At 66.8% G+C, this 19,812-nt stretch overlaps 1 protein-coding gene across 4 annotated transcripts in view; it reads right to left on the reverse strand.

Moving 5' to 3' along the window:
- Nucleotides 1–18,904, reverse strand: part of CACNA1H (calcium voltage-gated channel subunit alpha1 H) — a 61,983-nt gene extending 43,079 nt beyond the window's left edge. For 2 of the 4 annotated variants that reach the window (XM_045459850.1, XM_045459848.1), the window contains exon 1: nt 18,011–18,457. In XM_045459850.1, coding sequence (XP_045315806.1) covers nt 18,011–18,423 — 413 coding nt within the window. In that variant the 5' untranslated portion in view covers nt 18,424–18,457. Of the gene's footprint in view, nt 1–18,010; nt 18,458–18,614 lie in introns of those variants that run through there. The other 2 variants (XM_045459852.1, XM_045459849.1) reach the window with 2 other exon arrangements.
- Between the last annotated feature and the right edge of the window lie 908 nt (nt 18,905–19,812).

Here is a 19,812-nt window from a genome sequence, read left to right on the forward strand (position 1 = left end):
CGCTCCGGAGGGTGGCTCCGCTGTCGTCAGCTACCACACTCCGCAGTATCTGGGCCTGAGTCACCTCGAGCCAAGGGCTCCCACGCGCCAGAGGACATCTTCCAGCGCCCAGCTGGGGGCTCGGGCCCAGCCCCACTGCCTGCTGGGTCCCACTGGTCATGCTGCCCCCAGGTCCTGAACCCCTGGTCTCTCAGGGACCCTCCCCCTGACGGTGGCCGGCCCCTCCACAGTGTGAGTTCCGACTGGCCTCCAGGGGCGACCACGCCACCACATGCCTCCGACGTCCACAGGGACAGAAGCTACACGAATGAACGCGTTGCCACACGAAGGGGTCCCCACGCCCCCAAGGGAGGGTGGCCCCGTCCCGCCAAGACCTGCCCAAGGTTGAGCAGGCACCACAGGCCTGGGCCTGAGGGTTCAGGTGGGAACGGGTCCCACCCTTCCCGTGGCAGGCCCTGGCTGTGCTGGGCCCCGAGGCGACCCTTCCCGGGCAGGAGCCCCACAGCCCGCCCCCACCCCTGCCTCGAGCGCAGAGGGCCGCGCTGTGTCTCCGTGGCTGTAGGAAGCCAGCACAGAGGAAGCTGGTGCTTTCATAATAAATCCCGTAATTAGGGAATCCCCGAGCTCTGAGGAGCGCGGGCATGTGGTCGCCTGCTGTGCCCACGTCTCCGGGTTCCCGCCGCCAGGCGCATGGCGTGCTGCCCGGGGGAGATGGGCACAGCCCTGTGGGTGGGAGGGGGGCCCGGAGGGCGGGGACCAGCCGGAACCTGGGGATGCCGAGCTCCGGAGGAAATGCAAGGGCCGTTCTTTGCACTCGGACACGGAAGGCACGTTTGGAGAAGGCTCTGACACCCCCTACCCCACTGGCACATTTCTGGAAGCTTCCACGAGGCTGAGGTTCGGCAGCGTGAGGCTTTGCAGTACGGCTGCAGGCTCCACGTGGAGTGGAGGTACCAGGGAGGCTGGACCGAGGTCAGCGAGAGGGCTGAGGGAAGGGCCGTCGTGGGGTCTGGAAAGCTTCAGGCTGGCCAGGGCCGATCCTGGTTTTGGCCTGGCCTTCGCCCCCCACCCCGGGAGCCCCCCCTAGGAAACTGGTGCCCCCCAAACCTCCAGGGCCTCCACCCACAAGAAGTGGGGGGCTGTCCAGGAGGCATCCATGAGGAAGAGGCTGCTGGGTGACACGGGGCCCCAGAGCACACCACGGGAGAACGGGTGGGCAGGCACCAGTGTGGGTGGAGGGCTCTGGACCATCTGGGGTGACACCAGGACGGGGTGGCCAGAGCCGGGCTGAGGCCTCTGCACTGGGTAGGGGTGATGGGGGCTGGGGAGGATTTGGGAAGGGGGTGGGGGCTGAGCTGGACCTGGGGACCCGGCCAGCAGGGCCCCACGAATTGCCTGGGTGGGGTTGCACCCAGGGACCGAGGCAGCTCCTTCCTTCCCCAATCAGTGCAGAGCCTGGTGGCCCCAGGGCTTGGTGGTCAGGAGCTGCAAGAACCAGGGCAACTCCCCCTACCCCCGGTGGCTGTGAGGGACCCCCTCAGCCCAGTGCCCTCCCGCTGTTACCACAGGGACGCCCCAAGGCTAGGACACAGCAGTGGCTGGGTACGCCACACAGGAAACAGGACAGCAAGGTGTCCACCCCCCCCCCCGCCCCCGCCCCGGAGGCCCCAGGGCCCTCTCGCTGCCGCAGCCCCGCCAAGAACCCTTTGCAGAGCATGTGCTGGCAGGGGACACCAGAAGGGGTGCAAACCCGGTTGGCATGGCAACCAGGAAGCCAGCCGGGGCCTCAAGCAGATTGTTGAGCGCCGGGAGAAAAATGTATTTCCTAATTAAAGTCGGAGAGACAACAGTGATCCTGGGGCAGCATTGGTGACTTGGAGAGAACTCTGCTCAGGGGAGCGGTTTAGACGCTTTTAATGACCTGGTCCCCGCCCCCTCCCTCCCCGTGTCTCTCTTTTATGGTAAAACTCCAGACAAGACCAGAGACCACAGCGGAGTCGGCCAGGCTGCCAGATTCCTCAGAGCTCCCAGGTCCCACGGGCCCGCCCCCTGCAGCCCTGCTCCTGGGGGGCCAGGCTGCAGACCCCAAAGGGCTGGAGGGCGTGGGGAGGTGTCCCCCCCTCTTGAGGGAGCAGGTGGTGCCTGGCTGTCCACACAGAGATATTGGGGGGGGGAGGGCTGGCTGGGGGTGCTCGGTCCAGAGGCGAGGGCCCCCCTCCCCATGCCCACCAGGCAGCTGCAGTGCGTTGGAGGCGGGAGGCGCCCTCGGAGGTGGGGGGGGGGGGCATCGTCTCTTCCCGCCCGCCCTCCAGAGCTCTGCAGATAAACAGTCTAAATTAGGAATTAAAACATCCCTTGTTCCCACCAGCCGGCAGGCCGTATTTCAAACGTGCAGGAAACACCCCGGCCGCTGCCTGGAGCCCCGAACTTCCTAACATAATTCTGCAAGATCTCAAAGACAGAGGGGAGGGGGCTCGATGGGGCACAGCTCACTCACCTCGGGCCAGGCCTATCTGAGCCACGGGGCACACAGGCTGGGGTCCTGGGGACACCCCCCTCCCCGCGCACACTGGAGTCAAGCCACCCTGCCCCGGCCTCCCTTCAGCCCCCAAGAAGAGGGGCAGGGGAGCGCATGGCCCCACAGCTGGGCTCCTCCAGCTGCCCCCCTGGGAGGTGCCTGGGGCACCGGGTGCCCATTGGTGGAGGGCACGGCACTAGGAACCACCACCCTCCTGACCGCCCGGCTCTCTGCCCGGGAGGAGACCTGGGTGGGCACGGGGCAAAGACTCCCACGCTCACGCACAGCCTGGGGCTCCCCTGCCCTGAGGCTTCCTGCCCCCCCCCGCTCCCGGCCGGACCTGCGGGGGCCCTGCCTGGAAAGGGGCACAGCTCTGGGACAGAGGGAGCTCCGTGGCGGAGGACAATCCTCCGATGGCAGAACTTAGGGCCTCGCTCCAGAGTTCCAGACACCTGGCCCCGAGCTGGGGGCCGCCTGCTCCGGCAGGGGTCCGCGGGTGGGCCTGGAGGCAGGCAGGGGAGGGTACTGCGGCTGGTATGGGGGACGCCACCTTCCTGGGGGTGGTCCTGGGAGAGAACCCGGGGCCAAGGCAGAGATGGGGGGAGGCAGCGCGTCAGGAACTGAGAGGCGGGGTGTGGGGGTGGGCTTCTCTGAGAGCCTCCTGTCCGGCATCTGAGTCTACCCCAGGGCACGAGGACCAGGTGACTTCTGGTGCGTCTGCTCCGATCTCTTCACCAACACTCTACGCGGGGCCCCTGTCCCCCCACACCCATCAGTCCCAGCCACAGTTGGCAGTGTGCACACGCCCACAGCAACCGTTGAGAGGGACGCGGTCTGACCCACAGGGGCCAGACGCCAGGGTGGATGCCAGGGATCTGGCCCTGAATGCCACCCAGTCGCCTCAGGCTGGTGTGTGTGTGGGGGGCCCACAGCCCCCACGAGGCACCCATTGTCAGGCCACTCACCGAATGTGTGCTCTGACCCCCCGGCCACAGAAGAGTCACAGCTGCCCAGGACCTACCACCGCCTTTGACGGAAGGCCCTCTTAGCAAGTTGAAGTCGACATTCCTTCTGGAAGCAAAACCTGATAGTGCTCAGAAGCAGGACTGAGATCCCAGTGGTGAGAAAACACGGGCTGTACAGACGCCCATGGGGCCCCCCTGCACGCCTGGATGCAGCTGGACGGCAGGGTACCGCTGGCCCACCGATCCTGGTCTGATGTGGGGCCCCGGTGGCCCCAGGCATGAAGCCACCAGGCTCCCAACTCCAGGGAGCCGGCCAGGAGCACGTGGCCATGAGAGGCCCCTGGGGGACCACCCTCTGACCTAAGGGCTGACCCTCCGCCCACGGTGTCAACCTAGGGAGGCGACACCCTGAGGGTGAGGCGGACTGGTGGCGGGGACAGGGAGCCACTCAGGAGTCGTGCCTCTGCTCCCCGCCTGCACCCATCCATCCATCCCCACGCCGCTCACCTGGGCAAGCGGACCGATTTCCAGACCCTTCTCCACCACCCAAGACCTCACAGGCCACCAGGTGGCCGTCATTACTGCGTGTGGGACAAGGCACCACCCTCCTCTCTTCTCAGGACACAGGTCCCACGGCCTCCTGGTTGGCGCAACGTGAGAGAGTCCAGGCCTCGTGGGACCTGGACAGACCGATGCAACCACGGGCCAAAGAGTTCCAGCAGCGACATAGACAGCTGAACATGTGACACCTCCCTCCCTTCTCTGCTCCCCACTCCCCAGTGGCCCCGTGACATCAGGAGATCACTCTGCTATCTGCAATTCTCTAGAACCTTCCCCACATCCTCTCTGCTGTCCTGAGCACCCCTGAGCCATCAGCCTTAGGCCTGAACGGAAGCAGCCTGCCAGCTCACCCCAGACGGGTGGGGGGTAGAGGGGCGGGCTCTCCAGGGCCGGAGGCCTCAGCCTGGGCTCATCTCCACAGGCTGCTTGGTGGGTGGGGGCCCCAGGGGCCGCAGGGCTGCCTCCCCCTTCACCCGAGGTCAGTAGGACCCCGCGAGAGGCATGCTCTACAAATGCAAGCCCTGGGCAGGGTCACCCAGAGGCTGGGGCCAGCACGAGACTGTATATTTAGCCGGCAGTGGCCGTGAGAACAAATGTTGCCCCAGTGGGCCCTATTTTAGGCCCGCAGCTTAGATGCTCACTGCCAGGATATTTCGGAGCGGGGTGTTGCCAGGGGGCCCCAAGGCGGGTAGCAGAAGGTGGACGGGGGATTTGTGTCTGGAGGAGTCCACGTAGGCCAGGAACTATGTGTCAGGAGGGCGTGAGGGAGGCTTGGCCCCACTGGGAACCCTGCCCTGTGCTCCGGGGGGACCAGAGATGGCAGGACCCAGCCAGGGCTGCTGGGCTCTGGAGAGGTGCCTTCCAGAAGTTCCTACGTTGAGATCCTAGCTCCTACAACCTCAGAACGGGACTACGCTCGAAGATGAACCTTCCAACCAGCGATGCAGGTAAAGCGAGGCCGCTGGGCAGGGACTCTTGTAAAAAGAGGAGACCAAAACAGACACAGAGGAATGACTACGTGACGACACAGGGAGCAGACGGGCACCGGCCCGCCCAGGAGAAGAGTCTCAGGAGCCCGCCCGCCTCCCCTGGACCGCGGACTTCTGGTTTCCAGCACCGAGAGACAGTAGATGTCTGTGGTTTAAGAGTCTGGTCTGGGGTTCCCCCATACAGCAGCCCAAGCTGATTAATACAGGGGTCGAGGCTCCAGGTCGCCCCCAAACAAGGCAGCCCCACACAGGAGTTGGGAGACAGTGTACTCAGGAGTCTAAAGGGCCTGGTGCTCCCCAGGAGAAGGCTGAGTGGGATTCAGAGCTCATCCCCAGGGCGTGAGGGAACTCTGGGGGGAATCAGGGCCTATAGAACACACTGGGTATTACCCTGATGGAGACCTCCATTCCTACCAGAGCTGCCTCCTCCAGGAAGCCCTTCCCACCTGCACCATCGCATCTCCTATGGGACACAACCTGGGCAGAGCCGCCTGCCTCCCCACGTAGCACCCACTCAGGCAGCCGAAAGGTGTCCCAGAATGACCAGAGAAAGAGCCAAAACCCCAAGTCAGGAGCCTCCCTGTCTGGCTCAGGGTGGCAACATGGTGCCTGCCTCCTGGCATGGCTGGGCCCTGGGCAGATAGCCGGACTACCAGGAGCAGAGTCCACCCGCTTCACATGCCTGTGCTGGGACCCCCCCCCCCCACCACGGACGCCCCCTCGAGGGGAAGAGCCAACGAGGGGATCGGGTACACCCACACGGTCACCCATCACAGGGAGCCCCGGGCCTCAGGCTGGCCGTAGCAGCAGGCTCCTGGGGGTGAGGAGCGACCGCGGATGGTCACTGTGGGCATTCCTGCCTACCCACCCTTGCCTCGGAGGAGTGTGGTCCACCTCTCAGGATACAGGTGTCCACGCTCCTTCTAGAACGTTCTCCCACCACCAGGTCTGGGGCAGACAGAGGCGTGGGGGCCTATTTCCCACGGCTGAGGGACCACACGTGTGGCCCCTGGAGGCGGGAGAGGGGGGATGGCAGGTGGCAGGGATGCTCATGGAGACGGGCGTCCGAGGAGGTGGGCTGGGGGCTGACCGGATTCGCTAAGTTGCTTTATGTAACTCGGGCCAGGCCAGGAAACCGGAGCCCGGCTGGGGATTAGTGACAGGTGTCGCCATGGCAACCTGATTAGTGGGAAACACGTCGTGTTTGGGAGTGCAGCTCAGCTCAGCAGAGGTAAAAGGAGCCCCAGAGATTCATTAGCAACAGGGTCCCATGGCAACCGCACCAAGCTCATTAATAATTTTTTCTTATTCCAAGTGTGGGTGTTGAAATTCTCCAGAGAGCTGAACGGGAACGGAAGCCGGACGGACACACACACGCACACACGCTGCCCGGCACCGCCCCGCCCGGGGCTCCACACCAGCACACGCCTCACCCCACCTGTGCGCCCGTCTGTGTGCCAGGACACGGCACCTGGCACCCGCGTGGGCCCAGTGGCCCTGCCCTGCCTGGGCGGCCCCTCAAAGGGAGACCCAGCTCAGAAGTGTCGTTCTGACCCCGAGTGGGGGTGGGGGGGCTGCCAAGACCACCTCCGAGGGGATGCTCGTCCTTCCCTCCCGTCAGCAGGAAGGCAGGCGGGGAGGGTCCTGCTTCACCGGGCGTCAGGCGCTCCCCGGCTGCCTCCTCTGGGAGGACCGCCAAAGTTACGGCAGAGCCTCGGGCTCAGAGACCCCAAGTTTGGTGGGGCAGAGGGTTAGCACGCACGCCCCTGGGACGTCCCCTGGGACACAGCAATTCTGCTCTCGGGTGTGCACCCCGAAGACTGGAAACGGAAACCCGCGTACGACCGCGCGCTGCCCACAGGCGGAGGCAGCCCCAGGGCCCCCAGGGCTCGCTGTGGTGCGTCCACACAACAGGACAGGGTACGGCCACCGAAGAGAATGAAACCCTGGCAGGTGCCGCTGTGTGGACCCGCCCAGAGGACGTGACCTCACGGACAGAACAACACGTAAAGGGCCGCACGGCGAGGGATTCCATTTCTGTGAAACGCCCGGAAGAGGCAAATCTGGGGACAGAACGCTGACGGGTGGGGGCTGGGGGAGGGGACGGGGTCTCCTTCTGGGGTGAGGACAAAGTTCCAAAAATGATGGTGATGGCTGCACGGCTCTGCAGAGACAGTCAAAACCAGTGAATTCCGTGCTTCTGCGCGCGAGGCGCGTGAGGTGTAAATTACACGTCGACACGTCTGTGAAGGAACGAGCGTCTGGGCTCCGAACTCGGGAGACCGTGCAGAGACCTGCCCTGAGCCTCAGCTTCTCCCGGGACACAGAACTCGGGTGACACCGGCGAGGGGCTCCGCACGGCGAACGGGGCGGTTCCTCACCCGTGTCCCTTTGCCCCAGGGTCAGAGGGGACCGGAGCCTGACCCGCAGGGCACACCCACCTGCCGCAGGTGGGAACATGACTGACAACCCAGCACGGCCCCCCAGGGCGGCAGGGGCCCCCACCTCCGTGCTGGCTGTGCGGGGCGGTCTGCCCCTTTGCCCGTCCTGGCACCGTCCCAGAACACCCGCAAATGCAGGGAACCCCTGCTACTATGCAGCGCACTGGGTCTGGACGGGGAGACGGAACCCTTATCCTGGGGGCATCCGTCTGGGAGGCGGCTCTGGGGCAGACACACGGGGAGAGTCCTCACCCGGGGCACACCGGCCTGTTCCACGCTCCGGCGTGCGCCGCCATCCAGGCCACAGTGCAGCCCATGACCCCGATCAGTAGCCACACACACCCAGGGGCTGCTCTGTCACTCTGTCCCACTGAGCAGGCGGGGGACGGCTCCAGCCCCGAAGGGAGATCGCAAACATGGCAGGGACGGGCGGGAGGCCGGTACGTCGCTGGACTTTGGATACCACGATGCGTAGGCATGGTGGCCCCCGTGCGTGCTGAGCGGTCAGCCTGGGCCCCCCCAAGCCCCCAGGGCCCAGATACCCCTCCTCTCTGCCCCAGTGCCCCCCCCCACCAGGCCTGACCAAGGCTCAGCACGTGCAGGGCCAGACCCCCTCCCCGAGTCCGCCCAGCCTCTGCCTGAAGACTCCCAGGGTCTGTATCCCCCCTCCTTGTTCAAGTGACCCAGATTTCATGGTAGATTAAAAAAAAAAAAAAAAAAAAAAAGGCTCCGGAACGTTGAGGAAGAAGCGTCGGGAATGCCCAGTTCTAAAACGAGACCGTAGTCGGCGGATTTCACTTTGTGAGCCTCTGTGCCGCAGGCCCAGCCAGCCAGCCGCGCCCCCGGTGCCACTTGTGACCTCCCTTCACGTTCTTCAGACCGTGGCACGTGCCCCCAGCCCCCAAACCACCACAGCTGAGGGGGCTCCCAGGACACTCCCCACCCTCCAGGTGGACCGTTCCCAGGGGGCGGCCCCATGTCCCTGCCCCAACCCCCCACATCCGGCGTCCTCCTCACGGTCGTAACTCCTCCTGCCGTCCCCCCCGCCAGCACCTCAGGTCCCCACACGGGTGGGCTGTGTGAGGTGTCCTCTGGGTCCTGGAACGGCCCCTGAACCAAATATTCCTGGCCCACACCTGCAGGGCACCCATGGGCTCAGAACCTCAGGCGCCCGGCCTGCCACGCCCGAGGGCACATCAAGGGCTCGACAGACAGGTCCCCCTCTCAACACCATGGGCCGCACGGTGCCTCCCTGTGGCCAAACCAGCACGGCCGCCCTGCCGGCGGCCCGGGCTCCGGGCCGTGTCCTAGTCCCCCTCCACCAGGCGCTAATGCAGGCTGACTCATCGGACTGCGGCCGGCTGGCGACCGACCGCTGCAAAGACAAAGGGCCGCACGGCGGGGCGGACGATGGCGCGTGGCCCCCACCTGGCCCTGGGGACGCCCTCTGTGCTTCCAGACACGGGTTCCCATCTCTGTGGCAGGGCAGGGACTTCAAGAAGCAGTGGGCAGGGCCAGCCGTTCAGTGGACACCCAGGCCGCATATACGCCAGGCGCCCCCATCTAGAGGGAACAGCCGGGGGTCTCTGCCCCCCAACCCTGTGCCAGGTCCCTGACCCCACCGCCTGCTCATGGCCACCCCAGCACCCGGAGGCACCCCTCCCCAAGGGGACTGTCCGGATTGTCCTCGGCCGCAGCAGGGCCCGGGTCTCACCTACCTGCCCCCGCCACACAGCCAAGCACTGCCCTGGCACCCCGAACAAGGCCCTGGGAAGCTAGGGGTCCTGTGCCCGAAAGGCAGGGAGCAGCACTTTCCTCACCCATGAAGCGAGGGCTGGGCTCTTGGGGTCGTGGGAGCCCACCCCAAAACGGAGGGAACCTTTCTCTGGCCACCCCGTGGGCAGGGCCACTCTGTGGCTTCTCAGACGACAATGTGCCAAGGCCCCCCAGAGCCCCCACTGCCCCAGAGCGGGTCCCCAGCTGGGAATCCGGCCCCGATAACATCAGCCCCGGCACCACTGTGGCCGTGGGACCTAACTGTACCCCCGGGGATGCACGAGAGCCCCTGAGAACACGGGGTGGGGGGGGACCCTGGCTGAGTGGGGACCTCGGACTCTCGGAGAGTCTCCCTTGTCCTGCGGGGAGAGGCCCAAGCAGTGGAAAGGATGGTCCAGGGCATGTGCTCGACACCACGGCTGACACTCCCTGGGGGAAGCCCCCCCAGGAGCCCCCGAGGACAGGAACACACAGCCACGGCCACTCCCTGCCCGTCCTCACGGTGGGACCCACAGCCGGAGGGACACCCCAGGCCGGGAGCCCATGCCTGCCTCCCTGCCTCAGACGTCAGGAACACATATTCCGTCCACCCCACATCGCTCCGAATGACTGATTTCGCGGTTGGGTTTCCCTCTCCCTGGGTGGCTCCTCGTTGCAGAGCCTGACGCGGCACAGGTGACTGGGATTCATCCTAAAAAGGACTCCCTCCCGCTAAGACGCCCCTCACCTCCAGGATCTCCCTCCAGGGGGACGGCAGAAGGCAAGCCCAGGGGGCTGCGAGCTGGGGCAGGTGCCCTGGGGACCACGAGGGAGGAGGGGTCCAGGTGCCCCCAGGTTCTGATGGCTGTGGAAGCCCTGGGCAGCCCTGGGCCGCAGACACATCACCCCAACATCTGCCTGCATCTTCCCGGGACCTCACTCTTGGTTCTGAGGACACAGCCATTGCCCCGGGGCTCCCCCTTCTCCAGATTCACCTCAACCGCAAAAGCCCGACTTGCACAGATATCCACGTTCTGAGCTTCCCCGGAGACGTGAGTTTGGGGGACGCTATTCAAGCCAGCACGGCGGCTCACACGTGCCAGCTAGTGTGGACGCTGTGCCCACCCCTCTGCCCACCGTAAGCACACACCCTGCTTGCCCGACCCGAGCACCTGCCCCGGTGCACAGGAGGGTGCCTCCTCGCCTCGCCCCAACACCGCCGCCCTCGTGTTTGTTTCCCTTCACCCCCCTTCACGGTCTCCCTGGGGCCAGCGAGGACCCGTCCCCAGGCCGGAATCAAGGGCAGAGGCCAAAACGCACACACGGCCTGAGGGATGTGCACTCACCCCTTTTACCAACACAGGGATCGCCGTAACCGAGTGGAAAAGGTCAGCTGAAGGCTGGCCACTTGGGCTGCCCCAGAGGCAGTAGGGGTTCAAAGGTCACCCCCGGGGGCACTGAGTGGGTAGGGTGGGTGGCGGCCTTGGGCCTGGGTCCAGCAACACCCGCCACGTGGTTCCACGTCCCTGTTCCACGTCCAGCATCGGAGAGCCTGGGGCGGGGGGGGGGGGGGGGGGGGGGGCGCGGGGGGGGGGGCTCATTCCTACAGCCACCGCCTGAAGGGTCAGGGGCTGGAGGGGCTGGTCCCTCCGGGCCGGCTTGTCGGGCATCCTCCCAGGGGACGTGCCGTACTCGGCCAGTGGTCCAGACGAGGGTCTCGGGGTGGTGACCCAAGTGGCCCCCGCCTCTGATACAATGGTGGGGCCTGGCATCAGAGAGACGCCCGCCCCATGCCCCAGGCTCAGAGGCCACCTCCGCCTGGCTGCCTTGGACTCCAAGGACCCGAATCCCGTCCACCCCACTGGCTCTGCTGCCTACTGGGAAACACCCCCGCCTCTCCCTCCTCCGTTAGCGTGTCCCAGACTGCACACCCCGTGTGCAGACGGGGGACGGGATGGAGAGCAAGTCCAGGGTCTTCAAGGCCCTCTCATCGGCCAGCTGGAGACTGGACTGGGCCCTTCAGCACCCGATCCGGAGCCCCCAGTGAACCCCACACTATCAATGACCAACAAGGACGATCAGATGTGACTCAAGCGGAAACCAAAGGAAGCATGGGGCCACCACCACCTGCACAAAAGGACCATTAACCTCCTTCCTCGGCGGCCAGGGAGAGCCAAGGAATCCGAGAAGGCCCTGGGGCCTTCCTCCAGTGGGGGGACACTGGCTTCAGGCCTGCCCCCTGCAGAGATGCTGTCCCCCCGCCCTTGCGGCCCCCAGGCCAGAGAGGAGCTGAGACACAGGGCTCCTGCTGAAGACCACTGAGGTCCGGTCCAGAGAACAGATGCTGAGCCCTGTCCACCCCGATGTCCCCACTGTGCCCATACTCTGACTTCCCCTGGACGTCACCCTCAGTGGGGGGGAGGGCAAACAGAGTCCAGAACAGAGAGGACAGCGTGACCACACCGGCTTGCTGCCCCTGGCCCGGCGTGCCTTTGGGCCAAGGCCAGGGTCAGGCTCTACCGTGTTCCAGCAGGACGGGCCGTGCGCCCACCGAGGAGGACCAGCGTGCGCATGCGTGCCCGCACAGGCAGGCGCATCGGGAACGTCCGCTCCCTCCCTGGCCTAAGCCGTCCAGACGGAAGAAGCTGCGGCCTGGCCTGGGTCCATCCGACACGCGTGAGCAGCCAGGCCTAGAGACCACCAGCCGCACCCAAACCTCAGGAGCCCGGGCAGGGGGTTCTGCGGTCCCCTTTCTGCCCTCAGCTTTGGCGAAGAAAGGCCGTGGTGGAGGCCAGGGACCGGGGAGGTCTGCTCTGGGACACGGACCTGGTCCTCACACGCGTCGCAGGCAAGGAAAGGGGCTCGTCCAGGGCCGAAAACCCCCAAGAGCCAGGAGCGGCCCCCAGCCAGAGACGCAGGCGGCTCACAACACAGAGCTTCCTGCTGCTGGCGAGGACACAGGCGCCCCCCCCTCCCCCGCCTCCCTCCCCCCCCCCCCCCCCCCACGCTCTGACTTCGCACACTCATCAGCTGCCCCGCTGATCACAACCCGGGGCGCTGCCAGCCCGTTCCTGCGGCGGACGAGGGCGAGGGCTTGGCGGCCCGACTCAGGGAAGCACACCCCCACCTCCCCCGCAAGGCGTGCGTCTGCTCCGTGCGGCCCCGCCCCGGGCAGAACGAGCTGCTACTCACTCGGGGAAGACGGCGCGGCAGAGTGGCCCCCATCTGTCACCCGCGGCAGGCACGGCGCTCTGGGGACGGTGCCCAGACCCGCTGCCAGCTCTCGAGGGCCAGGCTGTCTTCCCCTGCACCCCATCCTGTCTGGGAATCCAAGGCTCCGGATCACCGCGTGGGCCTTCGCCTGACTGCACTCCCCAGGTCCACTTGCCGGGGAGTCGACCTGGGCCCGCGCGACTGCTGGGTGTCGCCGGGGTGTCAGAATTAACCACCGAGGGAGGAAGGGGGTATCTGGCTCCTCTGAGGCTCCCCCCCCCCCCCCCGCCCGCTCAAATACCCACTCGCAAGCAGAAAGAAAAAGGACCTTCCTAACTGGGCCTCCGAGGCTGTGCCGCCCCCTTCCAGGGCAGGCTCTGGACACAAACAGGACACCACGTTGGACGCCCCGACCTTCACTGCTTGGGGCCCAGCGTGGCTGCCCTGAATCCACCCCTGGGATGCCAGACAGGCTGGCCCATCCCCCGCACTCCTTCACATCCTCACTCTGCACTCGGGAGTCCTGCCAGCAACCCCGGGAGGCCGCTGTCTGGCCTGCCGCACCACCGGCAGGCGCGGGGAGCAACCCTGGACCACCCCGAGGGCTCCACCGTGCCAGGGAGGGCACCCAAAGCCTCCCTCGGCCAGACCAGATCTGGGGGGTCCGAATGCGACACCCACACAGTCCAAGGGCTCGGTCTGGGTGCTGGTGCCGGCTACGCCCTCACCTCAGTCCCACCTCCAGGCCTCTGCCCCCAGGGCGCTCTGTACCTGCTCTTTTCTCCCTACCTCACCGCCATTTCCCCCAGCCCGGTCTCCACACTGCCCCGACCTTGAGAAACGAGCCCCAAGGCCAGCTGGAGGCAGAGCCGCTCCCTGAGACCCAGGCCGGCCCGCCATCCTGCCTGCCATGCCCACAAGGCTTTCCTAGCCTTGGCCTCCTGCCTCTCCTTACCTGGGCCTCCTCGCAAACCCCCAACAGCTCCAAGCTTCACGGATACGTTCCACCTGCCTCAGGACCTTTGCTTGTGCCATTTGCTCCCCAGCCAAGGACGTTCCTGTCCACGTCCTCCCACCCAAGTCCCTGTCCACTAAGCTTCTAGCGCGCCCCTGACCCCCAGGCCCCAACAGCCTCCCCCTGGCCCACCCACCCCAACGCCTTCACTGAGATCAGTCCAGCCACACTCAGCTGCAGAATGGCTAACGGCTACACCTGGTCTCACCGTGACACACGCACCCAGGACTGACTCTGTGCTTCCTGGCCTCCGCCAACGAATCGGGCCACCAGTGAGCTCAACCAACACCAAATGCTGCCCCAGCTCAAAACCCCGTCAGGGCTGAGGTGGCGGCCCTGGACAAGCCTGAAGTCTAGGTAACTGCAGAGAAAACAAGCTCTCGGCCTAATCCCTTTCCGGGCAGTCCCAGGGCACCAAAAGCGATGGGGACACGGCCTGGTCCCTCGAAGGCGGACAAAACTCAACTCACTAATTCTCCTTCCAAGGCCTGCCCCCCCCAAAGGCTGCTTTCCTGTGGGAACCAGAAACCCATAAAAGCCTTCCTTTTCTTTCTCTACCACCAGCTCCTACCCGTCCACACAGCCCAAGCCAACCTCACTTCCTCCAAGAAGCCCTCCTTAGCAACCCACAGAACCCAGGGAGGTGACACCTTACGGCCCAGCTCTCACTTAGGAGACACGGGAGCTCAGCTCAGTGTTCAGAGCCCTCCCCCTCAAACCCCCCAGGAGCAGCCACACTAAGACCATGACACCCCCAGCCCTGCCTCTGGCGAGTACTCCGAGATCCGCCTCTCCACCGCTGCCCTCTCAGGTCTCGGGGACAACAACACCTCCCCGGGAAGCCCCCGCCACGATACCCCTGTCCCAGCTGGGGGAGAGCGGGTGTCTCTGCATCTGATCTCCTCCGCCTAGCCCCAGAGAGATGCTCGGCATGAACGTGTGCCCTCGGGACCTCCTTCTTCATGAGCTGTGAGCTTCAGCCTCAGGGCCGCAGGGACCTGGCCTGCAGGCTGGTGACCGTGGGCCTGGGGCAGATACGCTACACCCCGGCCGGCCCAGAGGGGTGAGGCCCCCACACTGCGCACACCATTTCCGTTTCGTGCCCCCTAATTCTACCCGGGCCAGGATGGCCTTCCCATCTGCCCCCCCCCCAGGCGGGTTTAGCGCCTGCGCGAGTGCCCCTCCCGGCCTCTGGGAAGACGCCCGTTCCCCTGGAAGGGCCGGCCTAGGGACACCAAGTCCAGGGAAACAGACACACTGGTGCCAGACGAGGGCCCGAATCCAGGAACAGCGCGCTGGGATGAGAAGGAGCTCGGAAGAAGCACCCCAGGCCTGCATCCCCAGAGCGCACGCAGGACGCCCCATGTGTGCGTGAGACAAAGTGCTCAGGGGATCACAGCCACAAGCTCAGGAAGGTGCACCTGTCCTGTTCCCGTCAGGTTGGTGGGGACACAGCGGGCTGCGGGACGGAGGGGGGGGCTGCCCCGCGTCAACGCCCCAAGTGTCCTGGCCAGGACACCCACACCCACCATAAGCCCCAGGCGCGGGTGGCGGTTTAACAGGCTGAAGCACGGGGTTCAGCAGACACCTTCAAAACGCTGGACTTGTCCGGCCTCACGCCCCTGCCAAACGCTGGGACCTGTGAGTCACACAGGGCTCACCCAGCTCTGCCCTCCAGCAGCCGTGTGACCTTGACGCGTCCCTCTGGCTTCTCCGAGCTCTGTGCCGAGGTGTGTTTGGCCCCCGGCCCCTGGGAAGCGGCTCCTGGAGGTGCACGCCACCCCTGAGCCCCCAAGTGCCTCCTCGACCACAGCCTAGTCCCTCGACACCTTTGCCGGGCTGCAGCTGGCCTCCCCGGGGGCCCCCTTCCCAACCGGTAAGCGTCCCCGGTGGCCCCGCCCGGCCTGGGTGCTGGGACCGCAGCAGCTGCGTCGCGCGTCGCAGGCGCCGCGAAGTCAGGAACCCTGGGGGAGCCCGGGCAGAACATAACCCAGCCACGCGGGCTACAACACACAGATCCCACCCACCTCCCTCTATAAATAAACCTGTGTAGGAGAGACAGCACTTGCCCCAAAAGTTCCAGCACGGTTATATTTTCGAAAAGCAAAGTAAATCAATGAGGGCACGGGCTGCCCCTGCAGGCTCCCTCGCTCTGCGTCGGAGGCCCCCTTAAGGCAAAAACAGACCAGGCGCGGTCGTTTGTGCCGGGGTCATCCACTTAGCGCTCCCAAAAGGTCGGGGGGCTTAAGGAAGGCCCCTTCCTGCATTCCACTCGCTGACGGGATCCGGGCTCGGCCCGGGCTCCACGGACGTCAGCTGGGATTCTGCCAGCGTCTGGAAAGCGAGAAGCTGCTGCACGGAGTGTGGGTTCCCAGAGCAAACCTAATTACCCCGTTTCCCTTTGACTTTGTCCTCTGCAGCGTGAGAGGCTCCCCAGGATGGGGAGGGAAGCAGCCGGAGGGGGCGGAAGTGCCCCGTGGCTACAGGATGCCCCACTGTCCGGCCAGGGCCGGCCCTGCTGACCCAGGGAATCTCAAGTGCTCTGAGCAGCCGTGCTGAGGCCTCGCAGACCCTTGGAGAGAACCGAGTCCCCCCTGTCCAAGCGCGCCAGCTTATTCTGAGTGCCCCCCAGGGCTGACGCACGCCCTGTATCTGCTGGAGGTCAGCGGCCGTCCCCCTGAGACCAAAGGCCATGACGTGCCCACCCCGCATGACAGATGCAGAATTTGCACAGAGGTAAAATGATCCCAGGATCTGAGCCCCTGACCTCCCCCCCGCCAACAGTTGGAGAAGACAGTGAGCTCCCCCGGCTGACAAACCCTCCCCCTCCAGCGTGGTCACGGGGAGCACACACTCAAGGACACTAACCCAGCCCTGCCACCCCCAGCCCCCACGGCCCTCTGGGCTGCAGCCCACCTGCGCACGGCTCCCCACCGCACCTTCCCTGCGCCCAATAACGCAAACAACCTTGTCAGACGTCCTCAGGGACACAGCCTGCCTTGAAGGCCCGGGACACCCAGCACCCCCGGGGTCAGCCTCCAGAGAACACCGCAGCCAGGCACGGGGGCTGTCAGAAGAGACAAAGTGCAGGCCTCGCAGACTCTTTCCCTAGCTGGTCTCTGCACGAGCTTGGAGGAGCCGGACTCCGTCCTGTCCCAAACCAAGCCCTGGGGCAAACCCGCCACCACACCCACCACTCCCGGCAAAGTGAGGCGACCCGGGGCCATCTCCAGGTCAGAGTCCCAGAGAGGAGGCCAGGCCGGCTGCTGTGCAGGAAGACAAGCCTGATGTCTGGGGGGGGGGGGGAGGGGGGGGTGCCCCCTGAAGGCCATCACCCGTGCAGGACACAGGCAGGCTCTGAAGCCTGCCGCCATGCCTGAGGCTGGCCCTGGGCCTCGGGACCATGATGACCTTCTTGACAACCAGAAGGTAAACTGGACTCAGCCGATGTTTAGATTTCGGAAAAGAGCATGGGTTTTATTACTTTTCTTCGGTACAGATTCTGCTCTCACGTTTAATATTTACACAGTTAAACACACAAGGTAGAAAAAATATACACACACATTGCTCATTTTCACCTCAGTCTCGATTCTGACAGAGGAAGTTTACAGGCTGGTCCCCACCTCCGTCAGCCTCCTGGCCTCGGCCCTGTCCCCCACTCCACGGACCCTGTCTGCCCAGTGTCTCCCTGTGGAAGGGCAGGAAGGCAGGGCGCCCACAGCCCGGCCACCTGGAAACCACTTCCCACCAGTAAGAGCCAACATTCAGGATGGACAGGACCCCACTGAGACAGTCCCCAAAGGCCATCTGCTGGGGGGCCACCAGACCAGCTGTCTGCATCCCAGAAGTGCCCCGGCCGACCCAACGCCAGTCTAGAACCTTCTCTGCCACTCTGGCCAAGAACAGAAAAGGGGCCCCTTCCCAGGGAAAGCACTAGAAGAAGGGACTCCACAGTGCAGAGCCAGCTGCGTCCCTGCCCCCCACCCCCAGCTGCGCATGACTTAAATCGGCCCCAGCACCGAGTTCAGCCTGGAGAGGCGAGTTCACAACCAACGTCACGGCATCTCTCCCTGGAAAAGGGCCGGCCGCCGCGCACCGCCTCCGGCCCCACCGGTCGATCTCCCGCGACGCTCGGAGGCGCAAAGCACAGGCTGGAAACTTTGCTCCCCTTACTCTACTTCCTTCCGGCCTCCCCCTCCCCTTCCCCGGCCAGGGTCCCGCCTCTGATGGACATTCTGTCGGCCCCGGGGGCGGCCTTCCCCTCCTGGCCGCCACCCACGGGAGCCCTGGGAGTTCCGACTTCCCGCCCCGCCGACCCCTCTCCTCTCCAAGTCCGTGATGGCCTCGCCGCTTCTCTCCCACCCTCTCCCATCCCGGACGGACTCTGGACCGGGGACACTCCTTTTGGGCACGCGGGGATGCCCCTGGTGCCCCCACTCCCGTGCCCTGAGCTGCCCGTGCGCCCAGCCCGCTCCGGCCTCGCAGGGGCCACACACAGGAGGTCCCGCGCTCCGGACCCCACGCCTTGCAGCCCGGCTGCCCTGGAAGGATATGGGTTACAAACCAGCCGGAGACACCAGCTGCGCGGCCGCGTGGTCTGCCCGAGGCAGAAGAAGACGGTGGCCGCCAGCGCCGGGTACGGGACGGGCTGCTCCTCGTCGGCGCCCAGCTCCGCGCCGCGCTCGGCCGCCGGGCTCTCGGGGGGCGACGCGCCGGCCCCGGACCCCGGCTCCGCCTCCCGCCCCGGCGCCCCGGGGCTCGCCGGGGACGCCCCTGCCGCCACCGCCGAGCCCGCGGCCGGAGCGCCCAGGGGCACTCGGACCTCGTCGGCCGCCTGCGCGCCCTCGGTCATGGTGGCAACGGGCAGCACCTGCGGGGTGACAGGCGGTGACCGCGACCCGGGAACGACACCCCTCGCCCGCCTGGGAAACGGCGGAGCTGCGGGAACAGCCGCGGTCGCCGGCATGTCTTTGTCTTCCCTTATTAGAGACAAATGCGCCCCCCGCCCCCGCCCGCCCCCTCCCTCCGGCGAGGGCTGGGCCGCCCCTCCCCCATCGCCGGGGCGGGGGGGGGGCCCCAAGGGCGCCCTCGCCGGCTCCGCTAAGTTGAAGAGGGTCCCGCCGCGCAGTGGGGCGCGCGTCCCCCGCCGTGTCTCACCTCGCTCCGGCGGCCGGCGGCGTCCCCGCGGGCATCGCCCGGGCGGCGCGGTCACCGCGGACCCGGCACGGCGCTCGGCCCCGGCTGGAGCGCGCCGCCCCCGGCCCGCGCCCCCGGCCCCGGCCCGCCGGCTTCGGCTCCCGCTCCGGCTGGCCCGGCGGCGACGGCGGCGACCCCGGGGCGGAAGGGGACCGCTGGGCTGACAAGCCGGGGACGCGGGGCGCGGGACCGGGGGGCGCGGGGCGGGGGCGCGAGGCGGCGAGCAAGCCCGGAGCGTGTCCGCGCGCGGCGCAGGAAACTTCGGAGTGAGCGGCGGAGGGCGGGGGCGGGGCCGGCGCGGGGGCGGGGCCGCAGGGGCGCCGAGAGGGAGGGGCCGCCCCCGCCCCCGCCCCGAGGCACGCGCGCGACCGACCCTCCCCCCTCGCGGGGGGCACCCGCCCGTTCCCAGGGGCAGGGAGGGCGGGGCTGGACCCCTCCGCGCCCCCCACCCCCTCTCCGGGCGCGCGGTGCGCCAGGGGGCGCGCGCGGAGAGGCTCGGCGGGGGGCGGGGAGCGGCGCCAACGTGCTCCCCGCCCCCCGCTGCGGGGGCGGCCCGAGCCGCGGAGGCGGGCTCTCCCCTCCCCCTCCCCCTCCCCGCCGCCGCGCACCGCCCCCTACACCCGGGCGAGGCGGGCCGGGGTCGCCGAGGGGGCGGGGCCGGGCGGACGTGGGCGGCCGCGGCCGTGACTGCGAGGCTGCGTGCCCCTCCCCCTCCGCGTGTGTGTTTTGGGTGTGACCGTGCCCGTGTGATGTGCCGCTGTGTCCGTGGGTGGGATTCTGGGTGCGCCCGCAGCCGCATCTCCCCCAGCACCCGCGCGCGCGCGCGCGCCCGCGCGCGCGCATACATGAGGCAGTTTCTGCGAACTTGTCCCGTGCCCACCCCTCCTGGGTGGGGACACGTGAGACCCTGCGGCCGGGGCCGGGCCCTCCTGCAGCCCCCAGTCTCACACACTGAGCACACGCAGAACAGGTCACTGAAGCTCCTGTGTTCCAGGGGTCCTTCCATAGAGGAGTCCTCGTGGGACCGTCGCTACCTCAGCGCCTGGACCAGACCAGGAAGGCAGGCCCCCACCAGGCACACAGGGAGACCTGCCCTCCGGGTGTCAGCGGAGGGGGTGGGGGCCGGGCCGGCTCCTGAACTCCTCCCCACCCCAGTGCC

The sequence above is a fragment of the Leopardus geoffroyi genome, chromosome E3 (assembly GCF_018350155.1).
Source record: "Leopardus geoffroyi isolate Oge1 chromosome E3, O.geoffroyi_Oge1_pat1.0, whole genome shotgun sequence".
Taxonomy (NCBI): domain Eukaryota; kingdom Metazoa; phylum Chordata; class Mammalia; order Carnivora; family Felidae; genus Leopardus; species Leopardus geoffroyi.